At 46.9% G+C, this 21,656-nt stretch overlaps 1 protein-coding gene and 1 non-coding gene across 13 annotated transcripts in view; one reads left to right on the top strand and one right to left on the bottom strand.

Annotated features, from left to right (window-relative positions):
* Positions 1–133: 133 nt before the first annotated feature.
* Positions 134–21,656, bottom strand: part of LOC128103424 (carbohydrate sulfotransferase 5) — a 45,711-nt gene continuing 24,188 nt past the window's right edge. Inside the window, exons 1-5 of one of the 12 annotated variants that reach the window (XM_052727811.1) lie at positions 20,169–21,592; positions 19,473–19,635; positions 5,646–5,808; positions 4,739–4,809; positions 134–2,738 (exon numbers count right to left, since the gene is read on the bottom strand). In XM_052727811.1, the coding sequence (XP_052583771.1) occupies positions 1,536–2,723 (1,188 nt within the window). In that variant the 5' untranslated portion in view covers positions 2,724–2,738; positions 4,739–4,809; positions 5,646–5,808; positions 19,473–19,635; positions 20,169–21,592 and the 3' untranslated portion in view covers positions 134–1,535. The other 11 variants (XM_052727812.1, XM_052727813.1, XM_052727814.1 and 8 more) reach the window with 11 other exon arrangements.
* LOC128104801 (U6 spliceosomal RNA) lies at positions 13,205–13,311 on the top strand. Its single transcript, XR_008216104.1, has one exon. It is a non-coding gene; the product is annotated as a U6 spliceosomal RNA (small nuclear RNA).

The raw sequence follows: 21,656 nt of genomic DNA, 5'->3' as shown, positions 1-21,656 counted from the left end.
CTCTCTCCTTTCTTCTCCCAGAGCAAATCCATCTCTCTCCTTTCTTCACCCTTCTTAAGATGGAACCTCGGACAAGTCCTGTTACTTCTTGGGTTACTTTTCAAACGTGGTAGGCTATAAACTATGATCTGGATCATGCAACTTATTTATGATGTTTATTTCCATAATTAGGATTTTTCACTTCAGGACAAATCAAAGTCTCATTAAAAATTCATCATCCTCAGGCATGGGGTGTGTGCCTGGGCTCCTCCCAAGAAGGTCAGGCAAAGAGTCTAAGAGGAAACCACAAGAGGCATCCTCTCTGATTCCTTCTCGACCATGCACACCACCATCCAAGCCTTTGATGGACCATGAGAAGAGGACACAGGGGTGAACAGAGGTCAGAGTGAGCAAATGTGAGGCAGGTGAAAGACCCTAAGCCTTCAGCCTTACACCCCCAAGCCCCAGGAAATAAGGAACTAAAAAGAAAACTAGTTCCAAGGGCCACCTGACTCAGTCACTACTCAATCACCCCTGTAACAATGTAACAATGTAAAAAGATTTCTGTTAAGAAATGTGCTCAACTGTGACTGGGATAGTTGCAAGTGTTCCAGGAAGGACCACTGTGACCCTTGTGTAAACTCCACTCCCGCCCTGGTACCCTCCTTGAGGTTTCAGGAAGAATGTACATGCGGACGTGACTGTACCCACTCTGTGATCAGACCATGATCTTGTGAAACGAAATTGTATGGGAATTGCAATCTTAGGGCTTTTGTGGGTTTTTCCTTTAAAAGCCCCCATGGGGCTGCAGTAAGATGCGGCTCTTGCTCTTAGGAGCAGAGTTTGCCCTTCTGTACAGAAGCTTCAATAAAATCCTCGTGCTGTTGCATCAACTGGACTGGAGTCTGGGTTCTTGGGGCGCCCACTTGAGACCCTAAACTTTGGGGTCCAACAGCAGGTGCACACATTTTAGGAGCCGGCCTACAGCAGTACCCTTCCACTCCCGACCGGGCCTGGGACACCATTCTCTGCTATTGCATGGTGTTACCAAAGAGAAGAGAAAGGAAAAAGGGAAAGTCTGAGTCTGGCTGCCCCTGTGACCAGAGGAAGTGGGCAGGGGTTTCATTCTCCATAAGAGAGTGCTTGATGGGAACCCAGATCCTAGAGGACTCAAAGGAAAACCATAATCTGGGGAGAAAAAAAAAATATGGAAATCGGACTCAATCCTTTCCTAGTACAGGGCAAGACCACCCACCCTCCCAGCTTCTGGTAGTGGACTTCCTTCTGGGTTTCCAAACCCTTTCTTTATCATACTCTGCTAGGCCCTAACGTCAGAGCTGGGACTCTCCACTAATTTTTTTTTTTTTTTTAAGATTTATTTTATTTATTACGTATACGGTGTTCTGTCTGCTTCCAGGCCAGAAGAGGGCACCAAATTTCTTTATAGTTGGTTGTGAGCCACCATGTGGAGCTGGGAATTGAACTCAGGACCTCTGGAAGAACAGTCAATGCTCTTAACCTCTGAGCCATCTCTCCAGCCCCATCCACTAAAACTCTTAAGATTCTGACTGCGCATCAGTGGAAGAAGCCCACTTGAAACTGTCCATGCCTCTCGGCAGCAGGAGGTCCAGAGAGAGGTCCCGCTGCTCAAGCTCCGAGTACACAGGTCGGTAACCCAGCAGCTGCAGTGCTCCCGCACACAGTTCCTGGACCCGCCGAATCTTGGCAAAGGGCAGCGCGTGACGCCAGGCTTGGGACACAACGAGCGCATCCCTGGATGAGGTCTTGAAGGCCTCACGGCGTGCGCCTGGCCCTGAGCCGTGTGTGATGTTGTGGATCCAAGTCTGGAGCTGCGGCGTGAGGTCCAGGCCGGTAAAGGCGTACAGCTCACGGATCTCGGTGAGCGGGTCGCGGGCCAGATCCTCGTAGCGCACCAGGCGGTAGCGATCTTGCAGGAAGGGCGGTGGCTTGTGCAAGGCGGCCTCTGCGATGCGCACGTGACTGCGGCACACCTCACTGACCACGCGCAGCCCGGGGTCCGCCTCTACCCACGTGCCGTTAGTACCCAAGACGATGCCGCTGTCCCGCGCCAGCGCCTTGGCAGTCTGCTCTCGGGAGCGCAGCACCGCCCGCGGGTCGCGCACCAGGTGCACGATGCGTAGGTTGAGCGCGGGGTCACTGAGCAGCGGGTAGAGAACCTGCAGGTTAAAGAAGCGCACCTCCTTGAGCACTATGTGGCTGTAAGAGCTGCAGGCTTCCTGGGCCAGGCCGAAGGGCCGCGTTGCGCACAGAGACTTGCACACCTCCTCGCTGCTGATGTGGCCGCGAGCAAAGGCGTTGCAGACCGGAGGCGAGCACAACGCGCGGCTCACGGCCCACTGGAAGAGATCTGAGATGTTGCGGCGCCAGGGCAGGTAGGCATCAAACACGTCCATGTCGCATAGGAACACTGAACGGACCAGATCGCGCACGGCCATGTGGAGCGCGGGGGCACTGCCCTGCGACAGGGCATCCCACACGTGCCAAGCCGGCTCCATCAGGTAGAAGACATCTGGGTGCTGGCTGAAGAGCTGGCCCACAAAAGAGGAGCCCGAGCGCCACGAGGACAGCACCAGCACGTGCACATGCTCCCTACTGCCCGCTGGGGACCGTGGCGTTTGCCGCGAGACCAGGAAGACCAGGATGCAGGTCTGTGCTATCAAGAGTGAAAACACTAAAGCGCTGGAGAAGCGGGGCAGCCGCATGCCTCTGGTTAGGGCCTATGAAAAGGGAGGGACAGAGTTAGGGACTGTGGCCTGAGCTCACACCCCAGGCCCAACTTCAGCACCACACGGGTTGCACACTCTCTATGCAGCTGTAGGGGGACCCTAAACGTCTGCTCCTTCTGTCTTCATCTAAATGCTGGCATTACCGGTATGTGTTACCATACCTGGTTTAGCAAATACGATTTTTCAAACAGAACTCCTGCCTTTTGCTTAAGAATTCCTCTTATGGAAAATATTTTACTGTTTAAAATAACCCTGGACTTTTAAATTATAACCTATTTTTATGTTCAGGCTATCTGTGTATTGTTTCTCCTGCAGTTGTGCATAAAATGTTTTTACATTAAAAAAGGACAAATACTATAGAATTGTATTACCTGAAATATATAGAATATACAAATTCATAGAGACAGAAAGATTAGACGTTATCTCAAGATGGAGAAGAAAGGAACATAGAGCAATGATTTCCCAAGTACAGAATCTCTGTTTTGTATGATGGAAAAACCCCACAGACAGACAGTAGTATCAGGGCATAATAACATGAATGTAATAAATCAATACAATTAATGCTATTAAAGAATATCATAAATATAATTATTGAATGAATACTGTGAATGTAATCAATGAATGCCACAAATGTAATTAATATCATGAGTGTAATTAATGAATAACATGAGTGTAATTAAAAAATAAATAAATTAAAATATTTTTAAAAATCCCTCGTTACTTCTAGGTGTTTGGCCATATCTGCCAGGCTTTTCAGGTTGGATCCTGCCTCTTCCTGCTCTATGATCTTAGCACAAGTCAATCTCTCTGTGACTCTATTTACCCATCTGTTAAGCGGGGGATCATACAGGCGTCTGCCTTCCAGGATTTGTGGGGGATGACTGAAAAACACATAGGGGAAGGAGAGTGTCATGACTGAAGACTAGAACCACATCGTGCTTCCATGTTGTATGATTTTTTTTATTAACAAGTAGCACAATTTTTGTTATTAAAAATAAACAGTGTTGTAGAATATTATTTTAAGATGTGTTACATTTGTTTATGCTGTGGAACATTTGTTTAATGATGCAAAGATGTATTGCATTTTTTTATGTTGCATTTGTTTAAGTCTGTGAAGCTGCGTTACTGTGCCTGTCTAAAACATCTGATTGGTTTAATAAAGAGCTGAATGGCTAATAGCAAGGCAGGAGAAATGATAGGTGGGGCTGGTAGGCAGAGAATAAATAGGAGAAATCTGGGAAGAGAAGATCTAGGAGTAAAAGAAGGAGGAGGACACCAGGGGGCAGCCACCCAGCTACACAGCAAGCCATGGAGTAAGAAGTCAAGAAAGGCATATAGAAATAGAAAAAGGTAAAAGCCCAGAGGCATAAGATAGATGGAATGATTTGAGAAAAGTTGGCTGGAAATAAGCCAAGCTAAGGCCTGGCATTCATTAGTAAGAATAAGCCTCCGTGTGATTTATTTGGGAGGTGGGTGGCCAGCGCCCCCAAAGATCAAAGAAATAAACAAGGACAAACAGGGCATGGTAAGATGACTCAGCAGGTAAGGCACTTGCTGCCAAGCCTGATGAGCTGAGTTTAAATGCCTGAAATGCACATGTAAAAGGACAGAGCTGATTCCCCATTGTCCTTGTCCTTTGACCTACACACACACACACACACACACACACAGAGAGAGAGAGACAGAGACAGAGAGACAGAGACAGAGAAACAGAGACAGAGAGACAGACAGAGACAGAGAGAGACAGAGAGACAGAGACAGAGAGACACAGAGAGAGAGACAGAAAGAGAATAAACAATATCATTGCTCTCACCCCTGGAGAGAAAGTGCTGGAGCTGGTATGGACTCCAGAACAAGGGCCTTCTCTGGAAGCCATGAGTTTCAGAGGAGCCCAGTGAAGTGGGAGGCAGAATGGAGGTAGAGAAGCAGAGAGGCAGAGCAGAGACGTACCCATGCAGGCTGCTGGCCCTTCCCCAGCTGAGAGTACTCACTGCTGTCCAGAGCTGGGAGAGTTGCTTGTGTTGATCACAAATCCATGGGAAGTACCTGGAGGTTCCTCAGCCTGGGAACACAGGAGGAAGACTGGTCAGAGCCCCTGGAGGGAGACAGCCCCACTCACAGAAAGCTCTCCTGGAGGGGGCAGAGTAGCCCTGCCGCTGGCAGCTTTCCAAATAAATGTGAACTGATGGACTTTCCAGGTGCAAGGAGGAGCGAGGGCTGGCTCTGAGTCCCCAAACTGCCATGCAGGAACTTTAAAGCCTGGAACAAGTGATTTGATCTCTCTAAGCTTTAATATCTTCTGTAAATGGAGATTGCAACACTTAAATCTTTGGCCTCAAATTTACTATGTGTCGGGGATGACCTTGAACATGACCTTTTGATCCTCCTTCCAAATGTGATTACAGGTATGCATCACCACGTCTGGTGTCTGAGGTAACGGGGATCAAACCCAAGGCTTCATGCATACTAAACAAGCACTTTATCCACCCCATCCCCATGGCCTCCAACTCTCTACCACCTTGCCTCAGCCTCCCAAGTGCTAGGACTACAGGCACCTGTCACCATGTCCAGCTGTGACATTTAACTTCTTAGGGTTGTTGTGGGATGATGTTGTAAACACCTGTGAGGAGAGAGCTTGGCGTGGGAGGCCTCGGTCTAGATGAGCCATCCTGAGATCACTTACATATCTTCTAGAATAGATTTACCTCTAAGAGGCCCTGCTCCCTTTAACAGGTCACATTTGTCCAGTAGGTAGGAGCAACACTAGGCCCAACTTCCACACCCCAAGGTTCTAGAGTTTCCTGTCTGTGTACCTTTTGCTTCTGCAAATGATCCCAGGCTTCCTTTCTTTGAAAGGGAGAGACTCCCTGCTTATGTAGCATTTTTCTCCTCCCTCACCTGCGTCCTTAGAAATATCACCACTGAGAAAAGCTGAGGTCTAAATTGTGAATGGTCCCTTCTCGGTGCTTTCCTCTCGTCGGGGCTTGGGAGTCGGTAGAAAACGCTTAAAAGCCGTCTTCCCTGCTGACTCTGGAGATCTTCCTGGATCACACACCCAGCCCTGGAAAACCCAGAAGACGAGGAGTAACTGTCTATCTGCTCTGCACGAGTCACCACATTTACCAACAAGCACTAGTTGCTTTATGTTGACCCGGTGATTTAACTTAGCTGCCCCTGCAGTGGGCTTAAAGATCTGTCATTTAGTTGGAGAGTTCACGGCTTAGAGTGTGGGGAGCAAGGACCCTAACTCAGAACTCCAGTTTGTTAGTTCCTGGTACTTCTGATGGCAACCCGAAGGTCTCTCCCATCTCTGACTGTTCTCCCAAACCTAAGGCAGCTGCCTAGCCAGGAGGGACTTCATCCTGATTCGAGCCAAGGTGTCTGTCACCCGAGTTCTAGGAAAGCCAGAGCTCTTCTTAAGTGACTCATGTACTAGAGGGAGCGCTCTCTGACCCTGTTACTGGAACTCAAGAACTAGGAAGAGCCAGGCGGTGGTGGCGCACGCCTTTAATCCCAGCACTCGGGAGGCAGAGCCAGGCGGATCTCTGTGAGTTCGAGGCCAGCCTAGGCTACCAAGTGAGTTCCAGGGAGGCGCAAAGCTACACAGAGAAACCCTGTCTCGAAAAACCAAAAAAAAAAAAAAAAGAACTAGGAAGAACTTCAGAGAGCCACACAGGAAGTCTAGGAGTTCAAGTTCTGCCTGAGATGATCTCATAGAAATGCCAGTGTTCCCACACAGGTTAATTACCAGAGGGTTGGAAGCAGTGATATGTATTTTTAATCTTCATGGTCAAGTTTTACTTTCTCAACATTCCTAGAAGGTTGAGCTAATTTTCCCTATCTGTTTTCATTGAGGCAACTAGAATTCAGACACAGGAATACCCAGTCAGCAAAGGAGTGTAGCTTAGTGTTAGCCTGGTGGTGATAGTGGGTGGTGGAATGTGTGGGTTCAATCCCCAGGAGCTCCTCCTACACTGGAAAATAAAAGCAAAGCCTGGGACTGGGGAAATGGTTCAGTGAGTAAAGCCCTTGCTGAGCAAGCATGGAGACCTAAGTTCATATCCCCAGCACTGACATAAAGGCAGGTGCACGTTCTGTAAGCCCAGCAACGTGGGCAGACACAGCAAACAGATCCCTGGGCCTTGCTGGCCAGTCACTCTAGCCAAATGGAAGCTCCAGGCTCTCAAAAACTAAGGTGGGGCCCTGGTTTGATCCTCTGCCCCTATAAACCAAGTCAGGTGGCAAACGCCTGCAACCCCAGTCCTGGAGTGACACAAGCAAAAAGAGTGTGAATTCAAGGTCATCTCCTCCTACAGAGAGTTTGAGGCCAGCCTGGTAGGCATTGGACCCTGTATCAAACAACCAAGCAACACCGGGCCATCAGGCAGCTCAGAGGACAACCAGCAAGTCTGTTCTGGTCTTTCGCCTTTAGGGTTCCAGGGATTCACCTGAGGTTCTTGGGCTCCATGGCATGTGTACCAGCTGAGAGGCACCTCAGTCGCCCACTTTCTTTCTTTCCTTTTTTTTTTTTTTCCCTCAAGACATTTGAGATAGGATTTTTCTGTGTAGACTTGGCTGTCCTGCAACTCACTTTGTAGCCCAGGCTGGCCTCAAACTCAGAGATCCGCCTGCCTCTGCCTCCTGAGTGCTGGGATTAGAGGCATGCGCCACCACCTCCCAGCAGTAGCCCATTTTCTTATTTCTTAAAAAAAACAAAAAACTTCAACTGTCACTGTTACAATTTATGAGTTTCTTTAGTGGCTTACTATACTGTAATACATACTTTTACATTCTACACATACATACTTTTCTTAGATGCCTCCTATTATAACTTTTGATTAAATTGATATTAAAAGTGTGCAAGATATGATTTAAAAATGCAGTTGACAGCTAAAATGCACAATGTACTTAAGAGGACATCTTCCTTTAATGAAAAGTTTATTATTTTTGATAGTAAAACTAATAAATGCTGCATCTATTAACAGAATGAGTGACCACACCTGGCTCTCACATGGCCTTTCCACTTTTTCCTGACATGATACTCACAGTCTTATTCAATTGTTTTATTGAAATATAGCACCTCAGAAAAGAGCAAAGAACACATGCCTGTAGTCTTAGCACTTGGTGGGATGAGGCAGAAGGATTGTTTGAGGCCATCCTGGGCTACCTGAGACCCTGTCTCAAAAAAGCAAACAGTTCAAAACCCAAATAAAAACTATAACAAAACTGTTTTCCTTGTGATTAGGCCCCCCAGCTATTAAAATTGTAATCAGGGGAGCTAAAGATAAAATAGAAGGAATGTGGAAAGCAGAACAAAAAGAGATAACATGGAAACAGATGAAAGAGAACAAGAGCTTCAGTGTCTAATGCAGAAGAGCCTCTGTCCCAGTGCAGTGGACAGTCTAGTGAGGGACATTAAGACTCACCCATGGGGTCTGGAGAAATGGTTCAGAGGTTAAGAGCACTTGCTGCTCTCGCAAAGGACCCCGTTTGGTTTCCAGCACTTACATTCACAGCTTACAACCATCCATAACTCTAGCTCCAGGGGATCTGGCTCCCTCTTCTGGTCTCCATGGGTACCAGACAGGCACACAATGCACATACATACATTCAGGAAAAACACCCACACACATAAAATAAAAATAAAGCAATCTAAAAAGGGAAAGGGACAACTCATCTATGGATGGTCCAAAGACCAGAGAGATGGTGGTCCCAGGGACTGGCCCAGACACTCAACTTTTCTCCTGGATTCTGGTCTAATCCATCCCTCTCCTTCTTCCAATCCATCCTGCACAGTGCCTGCAGGACTATCTAAATCTGATAGTGCCCATCTACTCGGCTTTCCAAAGGCACTGCTAATTCCCATTCAGACTCCTCTACGTCAGAGTTCATCAAAAGAGCATCCAGGACCCATATCCCCAAACCCTCCCTCTGCTGTGTAGCGCCTACCCCCATCTCCACCTGGAATAATCTCAGCCTCCTCTGATGTGACTACTGCCAGTGTCTCTCAAGGCATTCTACTCTGCCTGATGCCATACTCCATTTCTCCTTCTTGCAGGCAGGCAGCACTGGAGTTGGGATTGTGGTTTGGGAATTTTTTTTTTTTTTGAAGTGTCTGTCAGTTCTCAGGGATCTGGTGTGGGGTTTGGCACTTCACAAGCATAAGTGTATCTACTAGGCATGTGTTCTTTGCAAGACAGCCTGTAAGCTGGGCATGGTGCACATGCCTGTAATCCCAGTATTTGAGAAGTGGAGGCAGGAGGATCAGGAGTTCAAGGATAGCCTGAGCTAAATGAAACCCTGTCCAAAAACAAACAAACAAAAAACAAAAAACCCAACAACAACAAAAACCAGTCGTGGTGGTTTGACTAGAAATAGCTCCCATAACTCATGTATTGAGTTATGCCATAGGGACTGGCATTATTAGGAGGTGTGGCCTTGTTGGAGGTGGGTGTGTCACTGTGGAGGGGGGCTTTGAGGACTAATATATGCTCAAGCTACACCCAGTGTGGGACACAGTCTCCTTCTGCTGCCTGCTGATCAAGACATAGAACTCCCAGCTCCTTCTCCAGCACCATGTCTGCCTGTATGCTGCCATGTCCCACCATGATGATAATGGACTAAACTTCTGAAACTATAAGCCAGCCCCAATTAAATGTTTTCCTCTATAAGAGTTGCCATGAGGGCTGGAGAGATGGCTCAGAGGTTAAGAGCACTGACTGCTCTTCCAGAGGTCCTGAGTTCAATTCCCAGCAACCACATGGTGGCTCTCAACCACTTGTAATGAGATCTGGTGCCCTCTTCTGGCCTGAAGGGATACATGCAGGCAGAATACTGTATACATAATAAATAAATAAATCTTTAAAAAAAAAAAAAAAAAAAAAAAAAAAGAGTTGCCATGATCATGGTGTCTTCACAGCAATCAGCAATAAAACCCTAACTAAGACACCAAACAATGTTAGATTTTCCATAAGGAACCACTGCTCATCCATTAATGAGCCCATGGTTTTTTGTTTTTTTTTTTTTTTTTTTTAGTTTTTCGAGACAGGGTTTCTCTGTGTAGCTTTGCGCCTTTTCTGGGACTCACTTGGTAGCCCAGGCTGGCCTCGAACTCACAGAGATCCGCCTGGCTCTGCCTCCCGAGTGCTGGGATTAAAGGCGTGCGCCACCACCGCCCGGCGAGCCCATGGTTTTGTAACAGGGCCTTAGACCTTAGCAAAACTGACTCCATAGTGGAAGTACCATTCAAGCTGTAAAACTCAGCATGTAGATAGCATCACTTGCCAAAACTAAAACAAAAGCCTAATCCATGAACGTCCATAGTTAGGGGAAAGTCTCTAAATGGACTAACCTTACTTTTTTTTTTTTTTTAAAGATTTATTTACTTATAATGTATACAGTGTTCTATCTGCACATATCCCTGCAGGCCAGAAGAGGGCACCAGATCTCATTACAGATGGTTGTGAGCCACCATGTGGTTGCTGGGAATTGAACTCAGGACCTCTGGAAGAGCAGTCAGTGCTCTTAACCTCTGAGCCATCTCTCCAGCCCCTTAACCTTACTTTTTGGCTTCTGTAGTTCTGTTTCGGCTAACTGTTCTTATTAACTGAAGTATGTTAACCCAGGACATGTTTTTTGTGCTTAAAAGCTCACCCTGAGAAAGGCTCAGTGCTACCTTGCGACCCTGAACAGCCAGTGTAGTCGCCTGCCAGCTAATAAAGACTTTCTATTGGCTTAAACCCATGTCTTAAACTCACAACAGTTTGGAAGCAGATGGCGGGCTTTTAGGTCTCTTTTGCTCAAGCATCCCTCAGTGTGACTGTCAGTTGACTTCCTGTAGCCTTCTGGGCAAGATGTAGCCAGCACCACCTCTGCCTGCACACTGCCTGCTCCCTGTCACGATGATAATGAACTGAACCTCTGAAACTGTAAGTGAGCCTTCATTTACATGTTTTCCTTATAAGAGTTGCCATGGTCACCAGGTGGTGGTGGTGCACACCTTTAATCCCATCACTTGGGAGGAGGAAACAGGAAATGAGATGGCTGGGTGGAGAGAGGAAGTGATAAGGTAGGGTGGAGACAGGAGCTCGACCCTTTCAGTCTGAGGATTCCTATAAGAAGTCTTTCTAGTGGCTGGCTGCTCTGCTTCTCTGATCTTTCAGCTTTCACCCTGATATCTGACTCTGGGTTTTTATTATTAAGACCAGTTAGAATTCATGCTACACCTAGCAAAGACATGTTCCAAGACTGGTTTATCTACATACTTACCCCTTCCAATTCCTGGCCTCACCTAGAAGTAGCTTAAGAATAGAACATCTGGGCTATAGAGATGGCTTGTTGCTCTTGCAGAGGACCTAGATTCAATCCCCAGCATCCACAAGGAGGCTCACAACTATTCATAACTACAATTCAAGGGGCTCTGACCCCCTTCTCCTGACCTCCGCCGCCGCCGCCGGCACCAGGCACACATGTGGTGCACAGACATACATGTAGGCAAAACATTCACACACATAAAATGAAGTAAATCTAAAAAAGAAAAAGAAAAAAAAAAGAACAGAACACCTGCCAATCCCCAAGGGAGAGAGAAACTGCCAACATAGAAGAACACTGAACAGAGAAATAATGAAGTTCCCAAGCAAGCTGACGGCATCATCTAAACATCTGGATCCAGGTGTACAGATTCTTCACTGGAGAAAGCATTCCACTTCTGCTCAAACAAGTGCAAATTGAGTTTCTGTGGCAACCAGGAGTTCTGGTTTTAATAGTGGATTCTGGTGGGTGCACAGAGCATCTGGATTCTGGTCATGCTATTTCTCCATGTGGGAGCTAAATATATTAATGTATCAATGACAATTCATCAGTCCAAGGTGGTGGTGCACACCTGTAATCCCAGTACTTGGGAGGTAAAGGCAGGAAGGTCAGTTTAGAGCCAGCCTGGGTTCCACAGGGAGTTCCAGGCCTGCATGTGCTAAATGAGACCCTGTCTCAAACAAAACAAAACACCATCAGGCCAGCTTGGTAGTACATGCCTGCAATCCCGGTATTGGGGAAGCAAAGGCAGGAGGGTCACTAGAAGTTTGGAAACCATTTTGCAAAGTTGAAAGTTTATCTCGAGGGGTGGGGGGGGGGTGGGGGAGGCGGCGAATGCATGTCTATCAGGATACTTTTTATTGTTGTTTTTGTTTTGTTTGAGACAGGGTTTCTCTGTGTAGTTTTGGTGCCTGTCCTGGAATTAGCTCTGTAGACCTGGCTGGCCTCGAATTCAGAGATCCACCTGCCTCTGCCTCCCGAGTGCTGGGATTAAAGGTGTGTGCCACCACTGGTCCAAAGGATAGTTTTATGCTCTGTGTTCTTTGCTCTTTTCTGAGATGCTGTATTTCAATAAAACAATTGAATAAGACTGTGAGTTTCACGTCAGGAAAAAGTGGGAAGTATGTGAGGGCCAGGTGTGGTCACTCAGTCCTGTAATCTTAGCACTCTAGAGGCTGAGGTAAGAGTACTGCTGCAAATTTGAAGCCAGCCTGGCTAAATGATGAGTTCCAGGGCAGCCTGGACTGTAGTACATGACATAAATAAATGTTTAATGAATTGAAATCAGACACCCCGCCATCCAAGTCTAAAAGGAATCATTGATTAGGCTTTTGCCCGCATTTCTTTCTGTGATGTTCCTTAAAACACCCCTTACCATTTCATGGCCTGAGAGATACTGGGAGGGCTGTTTTCTGCTTGGTTTGGAGATGGTAAAGCTGAGATACAGGGCAAGGGATGCCTTCCATCACAGGCACTGAGCTGGAGCCCAGAAATTTCCAGCCAAGCTATACTAGAGGGCTCCTCTTGTCATCAGCCTGTCCCAGCCCTGGCATGGAATCTAAGAGAGTGAAACATGACACTGGCTGGCTCAGATTTCTCTCCTTTGGTGTCAGCTGGAGGCCATCCCTGCTCAGGAATCCCATCAGATTCCAGGTGAGGAAATCTAGGCACATCGGACTCTAGGTGAGGAAATCGGTAAATGTCACGCCTCAAGGATGACCAGTGAAGTAAAACTACTGTGATGGAGCATGTTCCTTAGGGAGAAGGATGTGTAAGAGAGGGAATGATGCCAGGCGGTGGTGGCACATGCCTTTAATCCCAGCACTCGGGAGGCAAGAGGCAGGCAGATTTCTGTGAGTTCAAGGCCAGCCTGGTCTACAGAGCGAGATCCAGAAAGGGTGCAAAGCTACACAGAGAAACCCTGTCTCGAAAACAAAACAAAACAAAACAAAAAACAGAGAGAGAGAGAGAGAGAGAGAGAGAGAGAGAGAGAGAGAGAGAGAGATGTTTAAAATGCATAAATATGAAAGGGCAGCAACAGACAGGAGAAGACTGCTACAAATAGCATCTAGAAAGCGACTTACACCTAGGGTTTTAAAGAGTTCTTGTGAGTGGGTAAAGGATTTAAGAAGACATGTGCTCAATGTGCTTGCTTAGGCAGGATATATACTAAAATTGGAACGATACACAGAGAAGATTAGCATGACCCCTACACAAGGATGATACACAAATTTGTGAAGCGTTCCATATTAAAAAAAAAAAAAAAGACATTTTTTTTCCAGAGAAGATACACAAATGACTGACAAGTACATTCTTTTGGTTTTTCGAGACAGGGTTTCTCTGAGTAGCTTTGCGCCTTTCCTGGAACTCACTTGGTAGCCCAGGCTGGCCTCGAACTCACAGAGATCCTCCTGCCTCTGCCTCCCGAGTGCTGGGATTAAAGGCATGCGCCGCCGCCGCCGCCGCCGCCGCCGCCGCCGCCGCCGCCGCCGCCGCCGCCACCACCACCGCCCGGCCTGACAAGTACATTCTTAATCACTAGGCAAATCATCCAGCAGGGCAGCTGCTGAGGAAAAAGAGCAGTGTTGGTGGGGGAGGGGTAGGAGGATGGCTCATGGGTAAAGGGCACTGGCTGCCAAGCCTGATGACCTGAGTTTGATCCCTGGGATCATATAATGGAAGAAGAGAACCAATACTAACTGTAATAATACAAACTTCTAATAGTTGTGCTCTGACTTCCATGGTGCACATGTCTGGCCATAAATGTTTGTTTTTTGAAGGGGGCGTGCTGGGCATGGTGGTGTTCTATGAGTTGGAGGCCAACCTGGTTTACATACCTTGTTCTATGCTAGCCAAGACTACATAGTGAGACTATGTCTCATTAATACAAAATTTTAAAAAGAGATAGTACAAGCTAGGCATGTGGTAGAGTGATTAAGAAGCATGTAGTACTAAGCCAGTTGGAGAGAGGGGAAAGAGGGAGGAGGGAGGGAGACAAGGAGGGAGAGAGGGAGAGAGAAAGGGAAGGAGGGAGAGAGGGAGGGAGAACTTTCAGTTTTTTTTTTGTTTTTTGTTTTTTGTTTTTTTTTTGAGACAGGGTCTCATGTAGCCAGGTTGGCCTAGAAACTTGCTGTGTAGCCAAGGCTAACTTTAAGCTCCTGGTCCATTTTCCTAGTTCTGATATTACAAGCATGAGCCAAGATTTTTAAAATTACAGGTGTTAGTGGAAATAAGAGAAGTCAGGACCCTCCTCCAGTGCCGGCAAGAATGGAAAATGGCGCTGTGGAAAACCGTCTGCTCGTCTGGCAGTTCCTCAGAGGGCTAAACAGAGTCAGCAGCACATGATGCAGTAATTCCATACCAGGCTATAGACCCAATAATAGGGAAAACACATGTCCACTTAAAACTTGCACAGGAGTTTTCCTAACAGTGTTTAAAATAACTTATAAAATCTATCAATTGATAAGCAAAATTATTGTATATCTCACAATAGAAGAGTCTCTGCCAAGAGCCAAGGAGATGGTTCAGCAGGTAAGGGTACTTTCTGTGTACACGTGATAACCCAAGTTTGATCCCCAGAAGAATAGGATAGAAGTGTCTCCCCAAAATTGTCCTCTGACTGCCATATGTGGTTTGTGGCATGCATGCATGAGCCTACACTCAAATGTACCACACACACACACACACACACACACACACACACACACACACACACCAATAATAACAACAACAACAACAACAATAATAATAATAATAAAGGGAATTAATTATCTGGCAATAAATACTAATAAATTGTGGATACATATAAAATTCAACCTGGTTTCACTTGTGGCTGACTCACAGTACTGAATACATTATACATTATAAACAGTGAGTTGTCCATTTCAAAAAAACACACTTTAAAGTATGTGAATTATATCTTGATAAGGCTGTTAATAAGAACACGTAAGAAAATGGAGAAAGAAGTGTGGAAGGGATAACATCAAATAGTAAGTGGTGCTCCCTTTTCTATGGGCAAGTTACAGGGGTCTCAGTTTTGTTTTTGAGACCGTCTCATGTACCTCAGGCTGGCCTTGAAAGACATAGCTAAGGATGACTTGAACGCCTGTTTCTCCTGTTGTCTCTTCCCAGGGCTGGGATTATAAGCACGTGCCACTGTGTGCAGTTCCAATGGTTTTCTTTGGTAATCTTAGCCTTTACTGCTAGAAGACATGCCTGCAAGTCCATCTACCAGCTGACCTGAGTACCCACCAGACCAGGGAAGGCCAGGGGCACAGGTTGGAGGATCTTCTCCTATGCAGTGAAACGTGTTTGCAAGCCCATCTTCAACTTCAAGACTGTTTGCTGGGCTAGGCTGTGACAGAAGAGATATGTCTTCTCTGAGGCCCTGGCCAATCAGCAGTTCCTGCCAGTTCTGACCACACAGCTGCATGGTGGCAGCCAGGGGTAAGGAGCTTGGAGTTGCACAGTACAGATGCTGCAGAAGGAAAGAAACTGCCTCTGGAATCTATCCAATAGATAGGGGCTGGCGGGGTAGCTCAGCTGATAGAGTGCTCTCCTAGCAAGCATGAAGCCCAGGGGTCAGTCCCCAGCATGGCTTAAAACTCAGCATGCTGGCATGTGTTTGTAATCCCAGCACTTGAGAGGTAGAGGCAGGAGGATCAAGAGTTCAAGGCTAGCCTGGACTACATGAGACTCTGTCTAAAATCATCATCATTCATTGGGGGAATGAATTGAAATCAGTCTGGAAAGCCAGGTCTGGTGGCACAGGCTTTATTCCTGGCTGCTTGGGAGCCCGAGGCATCAGGATCACAGATTCCAGGACGGACCTTGAAGTGTAGGATATTGCTGGGGATATAGCTCAGTGATAGACCACTTGCATGTGAGCACTCATAGGTTCAATCCCAATTACTGAAAAGATCCTCAAGATTCCAGGACTTCCAGCCACTCTGAGGCATTTCTGAGCAGATATCAAAACATAACCCCCGCTTTCCTTAGTCCTGAAGTTTGGAAATTCTGTTGTGGAGAAACAGTTCTCCAGAGCTGGGCATGCTGCTCAGTGGTGGTAGAGTATTTGACTAGCAGGCATGAGGCCCTAGGATTCATTCCCAGGACTGAGAAAAAAAGGATTGTGGAGGGAAATGTTTTGAGTTTTGAATCCCACCCTTCCCCCAACCCCATTCTCATATCACAATCCCCACTGAAGACCTCTGGGATCCCCAGAATTGGGGGGAATTGTATTCGCACACAAGTGACCAATTCTGCAGCATCTGTGTATCTTTTAAGTCAATTCAATTCTGAGCCAAGCTTCCTGGAGACAGTGTTGGATGGAGCCCACAGTTCTAGGACCATGTCCCCATGACCATTCTTCCTTCCTTAGGTGTTAGTTAACAAGTCCTAGGTTGTTTGATTGGCCCAGCTAGAAATTGGGGTTCCCACAATCCCTTCCTGGAGTACAATCAATTTACTTGCCTGGTTCACAGAACTCCGGGAAACACTTATATCCATCATTTTATTACCAGGGATACAGGTTAAGAGAGACACAGAGTGAGGAAGGAGGAGTAAATTCGTGGTCGTCTCCAGGTGCATAGCCCTAAAGGAATCTCTCTGAACTCTGTCCTTTTGAGTTTTTATAAACACTACCCTGGATGCTAAACTGGGTGTGGAAACCCAGCAAGGCCTGTCAGTCTAGATTCTTCTCGACTTCTCTGCACAGAATTCCTTCCTCCAGGGTATGGGGTATGAGGCAAGACCCCTCATGTCACTGTCTACTTTAGACAAGGTAGATCCAACAGTTTCTGAACAACCAGCAGCTCCAAGGTGGGGGTGGGGTGACTTGAGTTTCTATGACCTGACTTGGTGGAAAAAAAGAAATTCTAGTTTATATGATCTGCCTTGGAGATGGAGTTCTGAGCCAAGAACTGTTAATGAAAAGAAAGTACACCAGCCAGGCATGGTGGCTCACGTCTTTAATCCTAGCACTTGGGAGGCAGAGGCAGGTGGATCTCTGAGTTTGAGGCCAGCCTGGTCTACAGAGTGAGTTCCAGGACAGCCAGGGCTACACAGAGAAACCATGTCTCAAAACAAACGAACAAACAAAAAAATTATAGAATCATACAGATAGAGGGATCCTAAACTCCGAAGGCTCCTTCCCCACAGGAACACCTGCAGGACATCAGGTTGGGACGGCACACTTAGCATATTCCTGTGCTTCCCTGCAGAGCACTCAGAGAGCATCTAGAACACTCTCTTATTTATTTTATTAATATTTATTTATTTACTTATTTTTGAGACAGGGTTGCACTGTGTAGCCCTGATTGACCTGGAACTTGCTCTGTAAGCGGTCTGACTTTAAACTCAGGAGACCATCCTGCTTTTGTCTCTGGGATTAAAGGTGTGTGCCACCATGCACAGCTGCAACTTATATTCAAAACAGCAAATTATTCTCCCAAGTCAATGACATAACTAAAAAAATAAAAAATAAAAAAAAAGGATTAGTTGAGAAGAACTCAACACACACAATAGTCAAATGCTACCTTAGGACATATTCTGATTTGAAAAAATTAACAATTGCAAGAAGCTATCTTTGAGATAACAGGAAATTTCAATACGACTTCGTCTTAGGTGATGCTGAATGCTGTCAGTACCATCCACTACGTTCCTGTCCATGCAGTTCCACACAACCTGTCTCCTCCAATGAGGCTAAAAACTGGACCTGTCTCATCGGAGGGACCAGATACTTAATATTTCTGTACCCATTTATTATTTTAAATCTCCAAAACAAGAAAATAGTATGCCTAACGTATGGGCTTAGTTTGAAGACTGGGGGTGTTCCTATTTTTAAAGCACTTAAACTAACTCCAGGCATGTAGTAGGCTTACAGTATTCAATAATCTTCCAAAATCTGGGTCGTCTATGAACCTAAGAGAAATTCTGTGCCTAAGAAAAACCCAAGCGCAGCAGCCCTACCAGATTTTGATGACCCTCTGACTCTAACAAAGATAGCAAGCATACATAGAGTCGGCGCAGGTGTGACAGTCTTGTAGAAGACTGCAAGAAAGAGTGTCTGGAAGCCTAGCTTTTGAAGCCAGACTGGGTTCATCTCCGTGTCAAGCCAGTCACTAAACCACTCTGAGCCAGATTCCTTGGTAAAACGCGACTTTAACAAGCCACCTCACCCACGGGGCTTTCACCCAGCCTCCTATTCCCAGGAACTCTAGAGCTGGCCTATACTCAATCATAGCTTCCGGTCAACCGAGTCCTCCCAACCGTTCAAGCCACAATTTCCTCGTCTTTAAAAAAGATGATTTTACTTACTTACTTACTTACTTACTTATTCATTCATTCATTCATTCATTCATTCATTCATTTATTTATTTATTTTTAGCTAAGAGCATGGCAGCACACTCCTGTAATCCCAATATTTAGGAACGTGAGACAAGAGGACAGTTTGAGGCCAGGCCAGCCTGGACTATACAGAATAATCAAGCCTCAAAACCCAAAAAACCTTAACCCCTCCTGAAGCGTGGGAGACTTGAATTTGTTTTGCTTAAGTGAGACTCAACTTTCTTGCTTCCTGTTTAAGAGGGAAGAGAAAGTAGGGTCGGCATTTTGGGGAGCACAAGTACTGAGGGCCAAGAGGGCCCCCTGCTGCGTCCAAGGCTGAGCAGCCAGAAGCAAGCCAGCTGACCCAAATTCTAGATCTAGTCCCAAACTATTTTTTTTTTCATTAGCATTCTGTAACAAAGCTCTTGATGAGCTTTTTAAAAACATGTCTTTTGAAGAGCACGTTTAAATTGATAAGTGATGCTCCAGTAGATGGGGAGGGGAAGGAGGGCTGAAGCCCCTGAGGACGGACCAAAGCAATGTGCTCTCCATGATGAAAACACAACACACCCCTCGCCGCTCTCCCCGCCAACCCTGCCAGACCCATGAGCCCCGCCGCTTGCACCTCCAGCTCAGCCCCAATCCCCCTTGGAGTGGAACACCCAAAGCTGGGTGTTCTTCCACGAACTGGCCCTGGCGCCCCGAGCAGGACCGCTCTCTCCCTAGGCTCAACAAAGGCTGCTAGGACTGGTCCCCTCCGATTTCCACCCCACAGACAGTCCTTCTTCCCTGGGAATTCGCGGGGACTGACTCAGGTCTTACGATCCCACAGCGAGGACGGGACATCCGGTGACATCAGCCCGGGACTCTAGAAGGCTCTGATGGGAGCCAGGGGTACTAACTTATTGGAAACACCTGGAGCCTCCCAAGCAAGTGTGAGTCTGGAAACTAGATAGGAGGACCAGCGGGAGATGGAAACAGAAGAGCAGTAAGTAGATTTTGGGGTGCAGGGGTCCTAGGGTTACCACGGAGACTCAGGTCCCCCGCCCTGGAGCAGCCGCCCCCGACCCAGCCGGCGCCCCGCTCTACCTGTGCTGCTGGTTGCGCTGCTCCGCGCTGCCCGCCCGCGGGGCATACAATGAGCCGCTCAGTGGTTCTTCGCCCTGGGCCGCCAGGGCGGGAGCACAGCAAGGAAGCAGCCAGTTGGCCCCGAGCTCCGCAATCCACTCCAGACAGGACCGTGGGGCCACGCCTGAGGTCGGGGGTGGGGTGGCCAGGCCAGGAAGAGGGAGGACACAGGTGGGCTCCAGGGACTACACTGACCGCCCCCCACCCACCCACTCCCTGCCTCCCCGGGTGTGTGGATGATCAAGCCTGCTGGCAGAGCCACCGCTGGGCCCACTAATGGACCGAAAAATCTGTCCCCTGAGGGGAGAAGCTTCTGGGAGGACAAAAGGCCCTTGTGCAGGAAATTGAATCTTTATCTTGCCCCCTCCTCTGCGGGTGGCATCTTTGCAACTATCCAAACAGACACCTTGATGCCAGGGGGACCGGCTGCCTTCTGGGCAACAGAGAAGTGGGGAGGGACCGAGAGGCCAGGTGGCTTTTGGAGCAGGAGCTGCAGCTGCCATCCCCTCCGGGTACAAGCCTCTACCCAGAAGTGCAGGCTTGATAAAAGGTCCAGATAGACACTGGACACGCTTCAACAAATAAAGCAGATTTCGCCTCTTACAAATAACAGGGCAGAGCCCAAGCACATGCAGAAGCTGGGGCTTTGTGGGAGACCTGTGACTCTGTGGTGGGGTCCAAGTCCCTGCTGGGGACAGTGTATCAGCGCAGCCTTTCCGGGGTGCGGTTTGACAAGATGAAATTAGGATCCTTAACCATGGCCACAAGTCTTCTGAACTAGCAATTCCTTTCTAGATACATCTTAAGGAAATAAACCAACAACGAAGATTTATACATAACTTTCAAAGAAGCGGTATTTACCACAAGAAAAAAAAGTTGCAAGGAGTACAAAAAAAGATCAAAAAACCCTCAAACAAACAACCCCCCCAAACAAAACAAAACAAACAAACCAAAAATTCAAAACTGTGTTCTAAGAGAATGTCAGCTATTAACTTCCGGGTAAAGAATTTAGATCGCTGTTATTTTTGAAAAACATTTTTTTTTAATTAAAAAAAAATAAATTGAGGGGCTCGAGAGATGGCTCAGTGGTTAAGAGCACTGACTGCTCTTCCAGAGGACCCAGGTTCAATTCCCAGTAACCCCATGGCAGCTTACAACTGTCCAAGATCTGACACCCCCACATAGACACACACGTAGGCAAAACACCAATGTACATTAAATAAGAATAAATAAGTTATTAAAAAAATTGAAGTCAGAGCTGGGTGGTGATAGAACATGCCTTTGATCCCTGTACTCAGGAAGCAGAGACAGGTGGTTCTCTTGAGTTCGAGGCCAGCCTGGTCTACGAGTGAGTTCTAGGACAGCCAGGGCTGCACAGAGAAACCCTGTCTGTCTGTTTGTTTGAAAACAAACAAACATACAAACAAAACAACAACAAAAATCCCAAAATTTCAACGTCAGGCTTGGTGGGTCATTCCTGTAATTCCAGCACTTGAGAAAGTGAGGCAGGAGGATTGCCTGAAGTGTGAGGCCACCATGGCTTACAAAGACCCTGTTTCAATAACAATAAATAAATTTAATTAAGGTTTGTGTAATTTACACATTTTCTCCAGTAGGACAGGATTTACCTGGTCAAAAATGTACAAAACTTATTTTCAAATGCGTGGATATGAAGAAGTGAAAGGAGAAAAAGAGACAGAGAGTGAACAAAAGTGAAGAGAGAGCTTTGTTAACCTAGGCCTCACCTTATTCAAACAGAAACCGAGCCAAGCATTCAAGCAAATCAGAGACCTTTTCCCTCTTCTCCCCACAATGAGTAACTGCTCAAGCTCTGGCTGCTCCGAGGTATAGCCCAATTGCGATCCTGTCTATTTTCCACGAGTTTTCCTCTGTGTGACTCAGGCTCAGAACTACCCAACCACCCTCTGCTCTGAAAATAACTTGATACTTACCCAACACAGCTGTAATTTTCCAGCCCGCATCCTTCATTTGCCATGTGGATGCCAATGAAAACCCTCCTTTACTTGGGGTTGGCCGACCGGACTTTTGCCAAAGACCTAACAAAAGCTCCCAGGTCTTTAGGCAGATCATTGCCAGAGCACAGCTGTTGAAGAGTCTCTCAGAATCATGTGCAGTCTCTGCCCT

Source organism: Peromyscus californicus, unplaced genomic scaffold (genome assembly GCF_007827085.1).
Source record: "Peromyscus californicus insignis strain IS unplaced genomic scaffold, ASM782708v3 Scaffold_8__1_contigs__length_139910024, whole genome shotgun sequence".
NCBI lineage: Eukaryota > Metazoa > Chordata > Mammalia > Rodentia > Cricetidae > Peromyscus > Peromyscus californicus.
This window is presented reverse-complemented; position numbering and strand designations above follow the sequence as displayed.